General features: G+C 54.0%; 1 protein-coding gene across 1 annotated transcript in view; it reads left to right on the top strand.

Moving 5' to 3' along the window:
• RNF213 (ring finger protein 213) overlaps positions 1 to 16,478 on the top strand; it is a 42,670-nt gene that overhangs the window by 13,134 nt on the left and 13,058 nt on the right. Inside the window, exons 20-41 of the mRNA XM_053994588.1 lie at positions 197 to 414; positions 960 to 1,100; positions 1,220 to 1,381; positions 1,818 to 2,958; positions 3,417 to 3,610; positions 3,947 to 4,099; positions 4,764 to 8,345; positions 8,553 to 8,689; positions 8,991 to 9,086; positions 9,522 to 9,640; positions 10,154 to 10,276; positions 10,870 to 10,952; positions 11,710 to 11,857; positions 12,134 to 12,269; positions 12,681 to 12,869; positions 13,204 to 13,343; positions 13,750 to 13,904; positions 14,211 to 14,423; positions 14,789 to 14,970; positions 15,674 to 15,794; positions 15,900 to 16,000; positions 16,243 to 16,422. Coding sequence (XP_053850563.1) covers positions 197 to 414; positions 960 to 1,100; positions 1,220 to 1,381; positions 1,818 to 2,958; positions 3,417 to 3,610; positions 3,947 to 4,099; positions 4,764 to 8,345; positions 8,553 to 8,689; positions 8,991 to 9,086; positions 9,522 to 9,640; positions 10,154 to 10,276; positions 10,870 to 10,952; positions 11,710 to 11,857; positions 12,134 to 12,269; positions 12,681 to 12,869; positions 13,204 to 13,343; positions 13,750 to 13,904; positions 14,211 to 14,423; positions 14,789 to 14,970; positions 15,674 to 15,794; positions 15,900 to 16,000; positions 16,243 to 16,422 — 7,714 coding nt within the window. The remainder of the gene's footprint in view (positions 1 to 196; positions 415 to 959; positions 1,101 to 1,219; positions 1,382 to 1,817; positions 2,959 to 3,416; positions 3,611 to 3,946; positions 4,100 to 4,763; positions 8,346 to 8,552; positions 8,690 to 8,990; positions 9,087 to 9,521; positions 9,641 to 10,153; positions 10,277 to 10,869; positions 10,953 to 11,709; positions 11,858 to 12,133; positions 12,270 to 12,680; positions 12,870 to 13,203; positions 13,344 to 13,749; positions 13,905 to 14,210; positions 14,424 to 14,788; positions 14,971 to 15,673; positions 15,795 to 15,899; positions 16,001 to 16,242; positions 16,423 to 16,478) is intronic.

Genomic DNA, 16,478 nt, shown 5'->3' with positions numbered 1-16,478 from the left:
CACTGCTCCTGTCCTGTCCTGGCTGGGGATGCGTGGATGGATGGATGGATGGCCTGGGAAAGCTGATGGGGAGAGGGCAGTTACACAGGAGCTGCTGTTCAAAGCATTCTTCCTGCATTTCCTGCAGAGGGTGGTGATGAGGGCTGGTGTCCAAGCTGCCTCACGCGTTTCTCACTCCTGCGTTGCCTCGTTTCAGACATAAATGAGCTGAAGGTGTTTGTTGACCTGGCCTCCATCTCGGCGGGGGAGAACGACATGGACGTGGACCGTGTGGCCTGTTTCCATGGCACTGTGCACGGCTACTCCTCCCTGCTCTACGAGCTGCGCCAGGACTCGGGCTTCGAGGACTTCATGCGCTGCCTGCAGAAGCTGTGGCGAGCCCTGGACAGCGATGAGGCCCTCCCTGAGAAACTGGTGAGTTCTGCTGGAGCAGGGCCTCTGCATCCTCCTGCGTTTCTGCCTTCCAGGAGTTGCTGGAAGTTGGGCTGCACTGGGCAAATGGCACCTGTGTGGGGACATGGCTGCTGCTCTTGTTATTGGAGGAAAGACAGCTGATGTTCCCGCGGCACAAAAATTCACTGCAGCAGCTGTAGCTGGTGTAGCACAGGTTTCTCCAGGGCGCTGCAAGGCTTTCCAGTGTGATGTGGTGCAGCTTGGCTTTTGCAGGCCTGATGGTGGGAAAGAGGGGAGGCAAATGCCTGGGAACTCTTGCCCTGTTGCAGCAGGGCCTGCTTCTGTAGCAAGAGGTATTGGAGCACTGTGGGCTCTGTTCAGCCTCCCGTGGAGCGGGTAAGGAAGAGCTGTGCGGAAAGAGCAGGCTGAAGTCAGTACTCATTCCTTTCTTCCTTCTCCATCGTGAAACTCCTGTGCCAGCCCAGGCTGTTTGTCCTGGTCAGGCGTAAGCAGAGATCCCAAATTTCAGAGCAGTCGGGGCAGTGCTGTGTCTCCTCTCCCCACAGCGCGCCTCGGCTCAGCAGCTGGAGTGGCTGAAGACAGTGAAGGAGAGCCATGGCTCCGTGGAGCTGTCCTCACTGTCCCTGGCAGCTGCCATCAACAGCAGAGGGGTCTACGTGCTGAGGGCACCGGCTGGTGGCCAGAAGGTGAGGCTGAGCTCACTCAGCTCCCGCTGCCCCTCCTGCCTGGGGCTGCTGCCCCAGCGCTCCCCTGGCCTCGGGCACAGCCTCAGCCCCAGCCACGCTGACAACTCCTGCTCTGGCAGGTCTCCTTGGACAGTGTCCTGCACTTCACCCTCCCGGGGAGCTCGGGGGACGCCGAAGCCTCCTGGAAGTACTCGCTGGCAGAGCTCCGCGAGCTGCAGAACAAACTGATGCTCATGTCGGCCAAGGGAGAGCAAGGCCTGGAGGTGGAGAGGTTCTCTGAGGTCAGATTCCAAACCCAGGGGGTTACTGGTGTTGGAGCCAGGGCTGGATTTTCCCTTGACTATAAGCTTTTAAGGCTGTGGTTGACAGTGGAGTTGCTGGGGGTGGTGGTCACAGGCACGTGGGTGTTCCTGCCTTTGATTCTTTGCTAAGGTGGAACTAAGCTGGAGACAGAACACTCAACTGGTGGCCTTATCCTCTGGCTGCACTGGGAATTGTCCTGGCTGGCAGCATCACCGTGCTTTTGTAGCAAGCTAGGAGTTCCTTACTGGTTTCCTGGGGATGCTGCTGTTAAGAAGTCACAGAGAGTCTGTGGTTGCTGTACAAGGCCTGACACACCTTGGGACCAAAGACCTTCTCTTCATTGAATGTCTTTCTGTGGTTTCATGGCTGAAACTTGTAAATTAACTTATTTCTCTCTCCTCTGTCCTCACACAGGTCTTTTCCAATGTCCAGAGACTTGCCCAGGCCTTTATAGACCTTTACTCAGCTGGGAACATGCTTTTCCGTTCCTGGCTTGCCCAGGTGTATTGTTCACCCCACAGAGAATCCTGTGTTTTTATAGACTTCTCCCTGGGCCCCGTGCCAGTGCTGGAAGGGCAAGGGGATATGGCAGCTGTGCTCCCAGCCCTCTGCAAGACCATGGAGAGTTTCCTGGAGAGCTGGAAAAGCTTCATGAATGCCAAGCGATGTGAGCATTTCTACCTGAACTACTACAGCGCGGAGCAGCTGGTGTACCTGTGCTCAGAGCTGGGCCAGGGCAGCCCCAGCCATGCTGCCCTCATGATGCTCTCCTTCCTCAACCCCCGCTGCACCGAGCAGGAGATCCTCGCAGCCCTCGGGAGCCAGGGGCCTCCCAGCTCAGGCCAGGCTGTTTCTGACTTCCAAGTGCTGCTGGATGGGGAGAGGGACCTGAACGCCCAGCTGGAGTGCATCTGGGAGTGCTACATGAGCAACATGGGCTCCTTCCTCCCCAACTGCCTGGACATCGACACACTGGGCGTGTGGCTGAAGAACCTGGCCAGCAGGAGCGGGGAATGTGTCACCAGAGACTTCCCTCAGGACCTGCTCCATGTGGGCCAGCCCAACCTCATCCTCTGCCCTCGCTCCGAGGTGCTCAGCTCTGCCCTGGCCATTTACATGAACAGCCCCAAGCAGCCCCTTCCCACCTTTGATGAGGTGCTGCTGTGCACGCCCCAGACCAGCGCGGAGCAGGTGGGGCTGTTCCTGCGCAGGTGCCTCATTCCCTGCCAGGGTGGGGACAAGATTTACACCATGCTCTACGCGGATGAGCTGAGCTACGACGTCAGCTGCAGGGCACAGGAGCTGTTCCAGCACCTGCAGTGCTACAACAGCTCCTACAGGCTCATCATCCTGTGCAACTGCGAGCGGGAGAACAGCTACCTGCCCTCTGCCTTCAGCCACTGCAAGGTGCACATGATTCCCCAGAGGTCACAGGCAGACATCCAGCAGTACCTGCAGCACCACTTCCGTGTGGCTCAGCCCTCCAGCTCGGCTGCGGCCGTGTTCAAGGAGCACATGTGTGTTGGGATTGTGTCCTCCAAAAGAGCCGGCATGGGTAAGATGGCATGTGCAGAGTGGGCTCTGCTGAGAGCTCAGAACCAGGGTGGGGTTCACCTTGCCAGGTTCCGTGTCCAAGATTTAAGTATCTTGGTCAAAAAGAGCAATTCAGAGTGGTCGGTGCAGGGAGGTGAAAGCTCAAAGTCGCCCTGTCCCCTGGTTTGACTTTAGAAATAAGCACAACATAGAATAGATTCAAGTCCTAATGAAGAGTGAAGCTTCTCTCAGGCAGTGGAAGGAAAACAAACCGTATGGATAACAAGAGCAATGTGTTGGATTCCAGGCTCCAGCTGCTCAAACCAGATTTAGACTGTCTTCTGGAATGCCTTTTAGGAAGCTTCAGAGATTTTTAGGGCATGGAGTACTTAAGCATTTTATTTCCTTTTGTCTGTTATGGTCTTAATGTGATATATCTGATATTGATGGCTTTGATTCTTGCGGTGTTTTTAATAACAGGGAAATCTCTGTATGTGAAGAGGCTGCATGAGAGACTGCAAGAAGAGCAGCCTGACTGCACTGAACTTCTGAAAACCATCAGACTGATTGAACCAGAAGTGGATGAAGATAAAGTGCTAAAATCTCTCCTGCCTTTTCTGAAGAGAGAACACCAGACAAAGCCCATGATATTCCATTTTGATATCACCTCCTCAGTGAGTACACCCCTCCCACAGCTGACTTGTCCTACAGGTCCTGCGTGGACCCTTGCAGGAGCTTTCTTTAAAGCTCTTGTTTCTCAACCTGCCATTTCCCTAGCATGTGTTCTCTCATTATTGTGTAAGTAACACAAATAGCATCAAGGTGATTCAACTCTGGAGCAGTTGCCCAGAGAAGCTGTAGAGTCTCCACTGTGGAGGCATTAAAAACCTGACTGAATGTGGCCCTGGGCAGCCTGTTCTAGCTGGGCCTGCTTTCCCACCCTCAACTGTTCTGTGAAGTTGTGATGGGTAAATAAAGAGGAAGTGCCTTGGTATCTCTCCTTGTGATAGGTGCAGCGTGGAATTCCAGAGTTTCTCTTCAAGCTGTTGGTCTTGCAGTACCTGACAGATAATAATGGCAATATGTGGCTACGGCAGAAGTGTCATCTGTACATCATTGAAATCCTGGAGGTGTCCCCAGTGCCAAAGAAAGCAGCCAGACCTGTACGTACCAGCAATGCTGCTTTTCTGGGAATTTCTCAGTCACTTTGCACATGTTTGTATGTAGCTGTGGTGAGCTGTAGAGACTGTAACTGTAAACACAGCACAGGAAGTCCCTGTTTCATTGGGGGTGTGCTGTATCCCATAACAAACTGGTGTCCCTGGTACAAGGTGACACTAACACCAGACAGCAAATTGGGCCTGTTTAATTTCCTTGGGTTGGTGATTTCTGAAGGCATGTTAGTCCAAGCCTCACTGCCCCCACTGTAACATTTATTGGAAACATAAAAATGCAAAATCTAATCTCCCTCATGTTAATTTGCATGTTTGAAAGTAGGGGAATATTTAAATGCAGCTGTAAGAACAGAATGTAGAAGTGACTGGAATAAATACCAGCAGTTTCTTGGGTTTAGTTTTCTTTGACGTAGCCCTGAGAAGGGGCTGGAGGTGATGCCAGGCTCATGTTCCTGGAAGGAAAATGTAGGAGGGAATAGGATTCCTTGGTGCACTTTAAGTGAAAGAAGGGATGCACGGGGAAAAGGCTGGCTCCTGTTCCTCAGGTCTGTGGTTTTAGGCAAAGAGACTGTTAAGAACAGATTAACTAAGCTGGTGAAGAGTGTGGCTACAGCTCTGTGATGACCTTTTATTTTCTTTTTCTCTTCTCCAGATGTCAGCGAGCCAGAAGTATCACTTCTTGGATGTGTTCCCTAAAATAACGTGCAACTCTCCCAAAGAAGTGCTAGAAATGGAGACACTTGGGAACCATTCTGGGGATGTGGGAATGGACAAGGAGGAATTTTGCAGTGAGGCTTTCCAGAGACCCTTCCAGTACCTGAAGAGGTTTGACCAGGGCTATGACCTGGACACGTTCTGGTACGAGGCGCTCTCGGTGGAAGGCACCCCTGCAGAATGTCTGCAGATCTTCCTCCTGCACTGCGGGGTCGTGGATCCCTCCTGGGCAGAGCTCCGCAACTTCACCTGGTTCCTCAACATTCAGCTGAGAGACTGTGAGGCTTCTGTCTTTTGCAACCCTGAATTTGTCCAGGACACTTTGAATGGTTTCAAGAACTTTGTGGTTGGCTTCATGATTTTAATGGCGCGGGATTTTGCGACGCCCTCCCTGAGCATTTCCGACCAGAGTTCAGGAAGACAATCCTCCTTCCTGGAGAACGTTGCGGAGGAAGATCTGCTTCCTTTCCGCATCAGGAAGAAGTGGGAGTCAGAGCCTCATCCCTACCTGTTTTTCAATGAGGATCGCGTGTCCATGACATTCATTGGTTTCCACTTCCAGCAGACCAGGAATCGCATTGATGCCATCAATCCTCTGAACGGGAATGTCATCAAGAAGGACATCATGACTGCCCAGCTGTTCGAGGGCTTGTTAGCGCAGAGGGTTCCCTTCAACGTGCCCTTCGATCAGCTGCCCCGCGAGGAGAAGCTCGAGAGGCTCTGCATGGTGCTGGGGCTCCCCTTTGTGTTTGACCCCGACAAGACGTACGAGCTCACCACCGACAACGTGCTGAAAATCTTGGCCATCGAGATGCGGTTCCGCTGCGACATCCCGGTGGTCATCATGGGAGAAACGGGCTGTGGGAAAACCAGGCTGGTGAAGTTCCTGTGCCAGTTACGCAGAAAACTGTTAGAGGTGGAGAACATGAAGCTTGTCAAGGTTCATGGAGGTACCACTGCAGAGATGATCTACGCCAGGATCAGAGAAGCGGAAGCCCTGGCTAAATCCAACAAGGAGCAGTACGGGTTGGACACCATCCTCTTTTTCGATGAAGCCAACACGACAGAGGCCGTGAGCAGCATTAAGGAGGTTCTGTGTGACCGCACGGTGCAGGGGAGGCCTTTGGCCTCTGGCTCTGGCCTGCGGATCATCGCAGCCTGCAATCCCTACCGGAAGCACACGGACAGGATGATCCAGCGCCTGGAGCTGGCCGGGCTGGGCTACCGGGTCAAGGCCGACGACACCCGGGAGAAGCTGGGGTCCATCCCGCTGAGACAGCTCGTGTACCGGGTGCACGCGCTGCCGCCCAGCATGATCCCGCTGGTGTGGGACTTCGGGCAGCTCAACAACTGCATGGAGAAGATGTACATCCAGCAGATCGTGCAGCGCGTGGCGGAGCAGCTGCCCATGACCAGGGACGAGGTGGGGACGGTCACGGAGGTGCTCTTTGCCTCCCAGCAGTACATGAGGCAGAGGGACGACGAGTGCAGCTTCGTCAGCCTGCGGGACGTGGAGCGCTGCATGGAGGTGTTCAAGTGGTTTTACGGGCACAGGGAACTGCTGCTGAGGGAGCTGGAGAAGTACCTGGCCGAGAGGAAAGCCCCCAAGGGCAGCGGCGACAGAAACGGCGTCATCTGGTCCTTGGTGCTGGCGGTCGGGGTCTGCTACCACGCGTCCCTGGAAAGGAAGGAGCCGTACAGGACTGCCATCAGCCAGGTCCTCCCAAAGCCTTACAATACCCAGAAAAAGATTTTGGAAGAAATCACCCTGATGCAGGACTTATTCCTGAGTGGGGTGCCACTCCGGGATACCATAGCAAGGAACTTGGCCTTGAAGGAAAATGTCTTCATGATGGTCATCTGTATTGAGCTGAAAATCCCTCTTTTTCTGGTTGGAAAGCCTGGGAGCTCCAAATCCCTGGCAAAAACCATCGTGGCTGATGCTATGCAGGGCCAAGCAGCTCATTCTGATCTGTTCAAGGACCTGAAGCAGATCCATCTCGTGTCTTTTCAGTGCAGCCCCCTCTCCACTCCAGAGGGAATCATAGGCACTTTCAAGCACTGTGCTCGATTCCAGGAAGGGAAGAACTTGGAGGAGTATGTATCAGTGGTGGTTTTGGATGAGATTGGGCTGGCAGAAGACTCTCCCAAAATGCCCTTGAAGACTTTGCATCCACTTTTGGAGGATGGCTGCATAGATGATGTCCCTCTTCCTCACAAAAAGGTTGGCTTCATTGGGATTTCCAACTGGGCTTTGGACCCTGCAAAGATGAATCGAGGCATCTTTGTGTCTCGTGGGGACCCCAGCAGAGAGGAGCTCATCGAGAGCGCAAAGGGCATTTGCTGCTCGGCACGAGGGGCTCTGCAGAAGGTCGAGCAGTATTTCCATCACTTTGCAGATGCATATGAAAACATCTGCAAGGCCCAGGACAGGGAGTTCTTTGGCCTGCGTGACTACTACAGCCTCATAAAGATGTTTTTTGCCTTAGCTAAGAGCTCCAAAAGCGAGCCCACGCCTCAGGACATCGCCGCAGTGGTTCTTCGTAACTTTGGTGGCAAAGATGATGTCAACGCCTTGGAAATATTCACTTCCAAGTTGCTAGAAAAAGGAGAGATACTTGCTCGTGATATCAGTAGGATAGAGCTGATCCGACAGAACATTTACAGCAGTGCTGAGGATGGGGACTGCAGGTACCTGCTTGTGTTGACTGAGAACTATGCAGCGCTGCAGATCCTCCAGCAGGCTTTTTTCACTGCCCGACAGCAGCCAGAAATCATCTTTGGCTCCAGTTTTCCTAAGGACCAAGAATACACCCAGATATGCAGGAACATCAACCGAGTGAAGGTCTGCATGGAGACTGGCCAGATGGTTGTGCTCCTCAACTTGCAGAACCTCTACGAGAGCCTCTACGATGCCCTCAACCAGTACTACGTGTACCTGGCTGGGCAGAAGTACGTGGACTTGGGGCTGGGCACGCACCGGGTGAAGTGCCGGGTGCACCCCAAGTTCCGCCTGATCGTCATCGAGGAGAAGGAGGTGGTGTACAAGCACTTCCCCATCCCGCTGATCAACCGGCTGGAGAAGCACTACCTGGACATCAACACCGTGCTGGACAAGGGCCAGAGGGAGGCCGTGCAGGAGCTGGAGCGCTGGGTGCAGGAGTTCACGGCGGTCAACACAGAGGAGCACTTCATCAGCCAGCAGCGGTACCGCCCCGCAGACGTGTTCGTGGGCTACCACGACAACACCTGCGCCTCGCTGGTGCTGCAGGGCACGCAGCGCCTGCGCTCGACCTGCGCCCCCGCCGAGCTCCTGCCCCGCGTCACCCAGCAGGCACGGCTGGCCCTGCTCAACTGTGCCACCCCCGACGCCGTCATCCGCCTCTGCAACTCCGTGGGGGTGTTCATGACGCCCTCCCCGGCCCAGACCTACTTCAGGCAGCAGCAGCACACGTCCTTCGCCGACTTCCTCGGCGCCCACGTGCGCGCGGCAGCCGAGCCCCAGACCGCCTTCACCGAGGTGAGTACGGGGTGCTGCCAGCCCTCCTGACCCAGCTCAGCTCCATGTGCCGGGCCTGCAGCACGGCACCACCGCCTGCGTGTGCTGCGGCGCCGGGTGTGCAGAGCTGGCGGCAAATCAATGTTGATTTCGGGGCTCGGCGCAGCTCCGCAGCAGGCTGGCAGCCCTGCGAGCACAGGTGCTGCATTGCTGCCCCTCTCTCCCCAGGTCACCACCTTCTCACGGCTGCTCACCAGTGCCGACGCTGCCTGCCTGGAGAGGGAGGTGCAGGGCAAGGCCCAGAGGCCGCAGATCCTGTTCCTGCAGCAGTTTGACACGGAGTACTCCTTCCTGAAGGGCATCCGGTGAGTCTGGGCCGGCGTTTTCCTGCTTGGAATGGGCTGTCAGCTGTGTGGAAGGTGCGTGGGCAGAGCGTTCAGAGTAAGAATATGGAAAAGGGAGGCTGGGCTGGCAGTGGGCTGGCTGTGCCCAAATAAGGGACAAACCTTATCAGCTCCATCATATGAGATGGGTTTTTGGTGTTTTTCTCTCTCCTGCTGCAGCAGCCAAAGCTAATGTGGAATGCACCAGTGACTGGTTCAGTGGTCTTTAATGTTTGATCTTTAAACTCAGTGACTTCTGTTAAATCTCTTTTTCACTCTTCAGGGATTTCCTGGATTCTACTTCAGGAAATAAAGTCCTCATTATTCAGACAGACTTCGAAGATGGCTCTCGGGATGCTCAGCTCATTGCCTCAGCCAAGTGAGTTGGGTGTGGAGTGGTTCAGTTCTGCCTGGCCACTCCTCCCTGTGTTTGGTTATTGATGCTGTTTGGGGATCTCACACTCAGGAATGTGCAGCTCTTTATTCTGTAGCAGAATGAATCTAAATGCACTGATTATATTTCAAATAATCCATAACCCAAGTCAGAGTAAGTTAAGCTGGGTGAAATGAGCAGATAATCCCCTTGGAAGTGTGAATTCTGGCCACTGGCTGCAGAATTCCTGAAGAGCTGAGGGTCATGGGATAATTCAGGGCACAGCTGGAGGTGGCAGCTCAGCACCACAGCTGGGAGGAAGGAGTGGAAGTCACCTGTGTCTGTTCTGGGAGAGGGAACATGACCTCTCTGAGGAAAGACCCGTGGCCATGGGCCTCTGTGTGCCTTTGCTCTGCCAGCAGCATTTCCTCTTTGCTGCAGGTACACCGTTGTCAACGAGATCAACAAGGTGGACCTGGGGGAAGTCTCTGTCTTTGTTTACTTTATCATGAAGCTTTCCCGGCTGGAAGGGGGAACATCCTACGTGGGATTCCATGGAGGTGGGTGTGCCCATCTGTCCCTTCAGGCAATCATTTCTCTTGCTCGTTGTTCCTTTAAATGCTGAGAAGCTGGACTCAGTGTCTCCTGTGGGTTGTCAGAGCTGCTTCCCTGTCCCACAGGACTGCCCAGGGGATCAGTACCTGGCAGTCCTGGCTGGGAGCACCTTGCCTTGCCTGCTGACAGACAGACAGGTCCCTTCTCCAGTCAGCTGGAGAGCAGCACACAGCCACGAGGGTAACTCGGAGGGTGTGTTGTCCTCCAGGGGCTCTGGAGCAGGTGCTGACAATCCAGCAAGATTCCTCTGGGTCTGGGGGCTTCTGAGAGCCTCATGTCAGGCAGGGACATGTGCAGCAGCAGGTTCTGAGGGCATTGTGCTTTCCCCTCCTACAGCAAGAGGTGAGAGTTAGTGACCTCTGAACATAACCCCAGGGGCTGGCAGGTAATCCTGGGGAAGCAGCTCTGGAAGAACAAGCTGCAGGCTGGGAGTGATCCCTGTGGTTCTGTGCCTGTAGGGCTGTGGCAGTCGGTGCACATCGACGACCTCCGCAGATCCAAGGACATGACCTCTGACTTGGCAGCCCTGCAGAACCTCACCATCAGCCAGGTGTTCTCTCAGGATCCAGGTGCAGCCAGAGGTGAGCTGTGTGCTGGGGAGAGGGGGAGCTGTGCTCCCAGACTTGCTACTACAGGAACTGATGCCTGGCACAACGTATCTGATGACTTTCCTGCTCAGCACCTGGTTTTGGGGGGGTCACCACATGGCTCCCAGCTTGTATTTAATTCACTACTACAACTTTAGGTCATTAAGCAAGCTAATTTGGTATTTTTCCCTTTTCTTTTTGACAAAAATGTGGCATTTGCACTGCTCATCAGCTTGAGTGTTCTGTCCCAGCACAGGAGGCAGCAGATGCTGCATGGCAGAGACTGTCAAGGATCTTTCCCCTCAGCTTTTTCTTACTCTTTTTCCTTTCACCACACTGCCTGACAGGAGTCAGGGAGAGCTTAAGGCATTAGCTCAGTGTCACATTTTTCCAGCTCTTGCTGCATGAAGCCTGACAGCCCGAGCAGCTGTGGTTGTGTTTGAGAGGTGAATCTCAGCAACTCATGCAGGTGCTAATGGGTCTCTGACAGATGTTCTGCTGCTCTGGGATGCAGTTGCTAAAACAAACTCTGATCTGACTGATGCAGGAGTGCACTGCTGCTTTCTAATAAAAATTCTACACCTCAGCTGCAGCTCTGCCTGCCAGTGGAGAAGCACAGCAGGAGGAGATGGAGGTTGGAACACCAGTGCCAGGAGCAGAGCACCATGAGGTCAGTTCAGAATACATTTGTTTGCCTCTCAGCTGTCACTGTGGCTCTCTGCTCTGTCATCCATGCCTGCAACAGGCCTTTTGTGTCCCCCTTCACCTGAAAGCAATCAGCAGTATTTGCATCATGAGTGTTACTGGTGAGACACAAGTTCCTCCTCCCCACTGCCCAGTCAAAATCAGCTTCACTAAAGAAATAAACCATTCTGAGGACTCTGTAATTCCTTAGTCATTTCATTCTTCTGATTTTTAGAGATCAGCTCTAAGGGTTTCTGTTGCCTTTCTCCCCCTGGAGGTGGGAGCTGTGGTCCTGAGCCTCACCCCAGCTGTGTGCTCTCAGCTGGAGCTGGGCTGGCTGAGGACTTGGCTGTGCTGCAGCCACATTCACAGTGCTTCATGTGCTCCTGGCAGCCTCAGCTGGACTTGCCCAGCACCAGGGACATGGAGCATTTCCCAGGAAGGGCACATTTTCCCTGGTGACGTTGATTATTTCCACTTCTTTCCTCAAACTGCTGAATCTTGCCCCTGCAGGAATCTTAACTCAGCACAAATGCTGTGTCACAGGCCAGTTTGGAAGGGCCACGGAAGCTGTGTCGTGCTCTTGACAGCAAAAGAGCTGAGAATTGCAGCCTGAGCTGAGGGGAGCTGGGATCAGGGATGCCAGGCAGCAGGCCCTTTGGGGGAGCACTGGAACCCTCTCAAGGGAGTGGGCTGGGGACAGGAGGGTCACTCCAGGGGAATGACCTTGTTTTCCTGGGCAGGGTGAGGTCCTGGACACCACGGTGCTGCTGAGGACCTGTGTGCAGAGTGCTGTGGGCATGCTGCAGGACCAGAACGAAGACCTGAGTCGGAGCAGGAGGAGAATTCAGATTCTGCTTGGCTTTTTCTCCAAAGAGGATAATCTGAAAGGTGTGTGCTGCAGAGAGTGTCCCTGGACATCTGGGGACCACCAAAACAGTCAGTCAGGTCACTGGGGATCCAGAGGTCCTTGTGGTGCAGACAAGAATGTGTGTCCATGCTCCAGTGTGTGGGTGGGTGTGGGGCTTTTCTGCTGTTCAAGTGGTGGCTCTTTGGTTTTTTCCCCACTTGGCCAATTACTGAAACAACTGTCAAATGCTGTGCTTGGTGGCATATTTGGGTCCAAGCTAATAGAAGAGAAAACACAAGTTCCCTGTTGTTTTGTAGCCTCTTTCCTGGAGACAACCAAGGCTCGTCTCTCCAGCCTGTTGAAGAAGCAAGAAGAAAATTCCCTTCACCCAAAAAACTGGGTGCTTCGGGAGGCTTCCAACCTCAGTGCTCTGCAGGAGGCAGGTACCTTCAGGTGAGGACAGCAGCACTGCCTTGTCACCTGCAGCCTCCCAGGAGGGGTCTGCAAGTGGCACCTGTGCAGCAGAGACAGCAGCTTTGTGTGAGCTGAACATTTGCAGTGTCAGTCTGCAGGCTGTGCTGGAAACTCTCTGAAGGCAATTTTAGCCTCTCCTGGGGAAGGGCGAATTAGAGCTGAAGGGGCTGTAGTGGGACAGGGATGCACAAGTGTTTGAGTGGAACAGTGGGATTACAGGTGAGCCAGGAGGGAGAGGAGTGCAGGAGTTTTTTGTTGGTGGTATTCTTTCCCATAAAGGCAGCCTTAGGATTCTGTCACATGCAAATGCCAGCAGTTTTTCGGGGCAGGCACCTCCTGTTTTGCTGATGGCTCACATCCCTCTGTGTTTCTCCATCTCTCTCCCCAAAGGCACACCCTGTGGAAGCGAGTGCAGAAGGTGGTCACTCCCTTCCTGGCTCTCCTGATCGCTGTCATAGACAGGAATGGCAATCTGGAGCTGCTGGCCAGGCCAGGAGAAAAGTGGGTGACAAAACTGTGGATGTTCATCTTCAGTGACGCCAAATTCCTGAGTGTCCCTCCCAGTGTGGGGAAGAACAGGTGAGCCTGGGGGAGCAGCAGGAGGGCTGGGCTGGGCTGGGCTGGGCTGGGCTGGGCTGGGCTGGGCTGGGCTGGGCTGGGCTGGCAGCACTGGGAGCAGCCCAGCGCTGGCTCTAACCCCCGAGGCAGAGGGATGTTGTTTGTTGGCTGCTCCAGGAGGGCAGCAGGGCACTGCTCACAGTTCAGTCTGTTCTTCTTAAAGTCCTGCAGTTCTCTCCCCTTTCTCTCCCCTCCCTCCTAGGGCTCAGTTGCTTTCTGCAGCCTCTGCCTCTGTTGTCTGCACTGTGCTTCCCAGACAAAAGCCCTGTGCATTAATGACCTTTTTACCCCCCAGCCCTCAGCCAGAGATAATCCTGGTGCAGAACAACATGATGGTATCTGCTGATGCTGGGAATAAGATGCCCTTCAGCTGGAGGATAAAGGAGTACCTGGAAGAGATGTGGTTGGAGGCTCAGTACATCCAAAACACTGAAGGTGAGAGCCTGGCTTCAGCATCTCCATCCACTGCCCTTTGAGCACTGCTGTACTGCTCCTGTCACTGGAGTCACCTTGAGTCCCTCTGTGCTCCTGAGTGCCAGCAGAGTTCTGTGCAGGAAGCTTTTCTTTGTGCTTCTCACCATTCCTCTTCCTCACCTGCTCTGTGCCCTTGCATTCAAAGTGCTGTGGAGCAGCCAAGAGTTAATGACAAGGTGAGATTCCAGAAATATGACACGGGTGCTGGGCTGACAAGGCCTGGCCTGAGTCCCTCCTCAGTGCCCTGGATGAGGGGAGTGCTGGATGCATCAGTGATTAATGAGGTGTCAGTGTCTCTAGGATAGATGCTGTGTCAAAGCCAGCTTCCTCCTAACATCCAGCTTTTTTCTGCATCCTCATTTTCCAGGCCATGCTGAGAAGTTTGTGGAATACTTCCAGAAAACTACCCTGGGAAAATTCATCTCTGCTCTGCCTGAGGAAGAAAGGCAGATGCTCTTCGAGTGCTACATCACGGACTTTATTGTCCTGACCATCGGTGTGTCCTCCCAGGAGGAGCTGCAGGTCAGGGCAGCAAACCCTTTGGATGGGGAGAAGAGTGTGATGCCTGTGAATGTGTCCTTCTGAATCAGTCCTGCCTTGGGGAAAATGCTCCTCTGAGACAGCCCAACAGCAGGGGAACCCCAGAGCAGACCACTGGACACTGGGGTTACTCAGAAAGGCAGCACCTGTATAAATTTACACATTTAAGGCTGTCTTTGTAGGGAAGTGATTCTCATCTTTCAGAGAACTTTGCCAGGATTTCCAGTGCAGAATGAATTATAAAAGTACTTTCTCACCTTTGGTTTTCTCTGCGTCCCACCCCTGCAGTGTCTGCGTGTGGCATTCATGTCCTGCATTGAGGAGTGGATGGCAGAGTCCCCCTGGAGAAAGGAGCTGGTGCCCTCCCTGCCCTGGGTCCACCTGGCACACAACCAGTTCAAGAGCCGCCTGCAGAACTTCTCCAGGATCCTGGCTGTGTACCCCCGTGTCATTGGCTACCTCCTGAACCAGCAAGGCTGCAGACTTCCACGCTCTGAGATGGTAGAGTCACTCCCTCAGCCCTGCCAGGGAGCTCTGTCTGCACTGAATTAGCTGCTGTTCAGTCTCCTTTGGATTTCAGTGACAGCAGAGGGGGAAGCACAGGCTCGGGTTCCTCAGAATTGGGAATGATCTGCTGTGTTGTTATTGCCACAAGCGGGTTTTAAAATAGTTTGCCCTGCTTTTGCATTAGTTAATAGGACATGCTAATGAGCCAAGCCACAAACATGAGAATTGCAGAGTTTAAGATAATCAAGTAGGACATTATTGAGTAGAAGACGTGCTGTAGCAAAGCAGACTGAGAGCCCCGGGTCCATAAATAATTCTGAAATGCAGCTGTTGTCACCCCTGGCCCTGTGTGTGTGCAGGTTCTGGACGTGCTGGCTGCCATGGTGTGTGCTGAGGAGCTGGAGAATCAGGTGCAGACAGCCTCCCCCGAGCTCTGGCTGCAGAGAGTGAAGACCCTCTATATGCCCATTGAATTCCTGTGCAAAGAGGAGGGTGCCCGGCGCAGTGGCAGCCACTGCCATCAGCTGCTGAGGGAGCTCAAGTAGGTACCAAGCTCTGCTCACAGCCCTGCTCCTTTGCCTGGTGGTGCTCTGGGGCACCGGAGCAGCCTGAAGCTGTTCTGCTGCTGCTTTTCTCAGGCTTTGCAAACCTTTCCAGGTCCCTGCTGGGCTCAATTACATACCAAGCAGAAAGAACCACATTTTTTTTTTTCCCCTCATCTCCTGCAGATTCTCTCTCTAAATTTGGTGGTATCATCTGGTGCATTCCATCTGGGTTCAGGGGTTATTTAAAACTCTCCTCAGGCTCCTGTTAACCAGCAGTGTCTCCCCACTTCATCCTCTGTGCATAAGGACTCAAGAGATGGGGAAGTTCACTGCATCTTGTGTTTTGGAAGAAAGCCCAGAGTGCTACCCCAGCTTCTCACAGACCTTGTTTAGTTTATTTGAAGTGAAGAAAGTGTAGCTAATTGTGATTGGTATTTTAAAAATTTTTTGAGATAGAGGTGTGAGAAGGTGTGTGCAGTGGTGCTGGTCCTGCTGCAGTGCTGCCTCCAGGCCAGGCCCTTGAGCCCCCTGGGTGAAGTGCTGGGGTGTTCTGTCCTTGACAAAAATCCCTCTGGAAAGCCAAAGTGCAAAGCAAGTGAGAAGTGCAGGAGAGCTGTGGAGGGCAGCACGAGCAGCAGTGAGCCCCTGGCTGCCCTGGTTGCCATTCCTGCTGTGGTGGCAGCCTGCTGTCCCCCACAGGAGCTGCTGGAGCCGTGTGTTTGCCATGGCACTCTTCGTGGAACACGTCTTGGTGGGCATCCACGCCGTCATGCCGGAATTCGAGGGTTTGGTGAGAAAATACACTTTGCTTCTTGCCAAGGTGAGCAAAGCTGCCATTTCACCTCTTCCCTCTTCTGCTGATCACAGGAATTCTGGTCTCGGGTGTTGCAGCTGAGTCACTGGGCTTTGTCCTTTCCCTCTGCAGTGTTTCCAGTTCGGTTCAGACGTGAAGTCCCATCCAACCTTTGCTGCGGTGCTGACAGTGCTGTGCCAGTGCAAGAACGAGGTCAGCCACAGGCTCTACAGGTACTGACACTGGGACAGGCTGCAGGGGCCAGCAGGGACATTGCCTGCGTTGCCAGCACGCTCCTGGCAGTGCTGCACAGAGTGCAGTGAAAGCCAAGGGAAGAGCAATGACCCTGTTTGGTTCTGCACCCTGAGCTGAGCAGTGAGCCAGCTCTCGGTCTAGCTGCAGCTGAACGTCTTGTTCAGGCTTCTGGGGAGGCAGCATGGGGGCAGCTGTGTTCATTGCTGTTTCTGGATTCCAGGCATGGTCTGGATCCGTGTCCCATCTGCCTGGGAGAGCCGAAGGACCCCGTCTGCCTGCCCTGCAACCACGTGTTCTGCCACAAGTGCATCAGCCTGTGGCTGGTGCCAACACAGATGTACTGTCCCTACTGCAGGGTTGTTGTAGAGGATGAGGAGTTAACTGTCTCTGAGGAGCTCAGGTACTCCAGCCACCCTCTCCAAGGTGGGAGTGTTGGGTGGGGAGGCTTTGTGAGGA

This window comes from Vidua macroura, chromosome 19 (genome assembly GCF_024509145.1).
Source record: "Vidua macroura isolate BioBank_ID:100142 chromosome 19, ASM2450914v1, whole genome shotgun sequence".
Classification (NCBI taxonomy): Eukaryota; Metazoa; Chordata; class Aves; order Passeriformes; family Viduidae; genus Vidua; species Vidua macroura.
The sequence above is the reverse complement of the archived record's forward strand: the minus strand, read 5'-3'. Positions and strand labels throughout refer to the sequence as shown.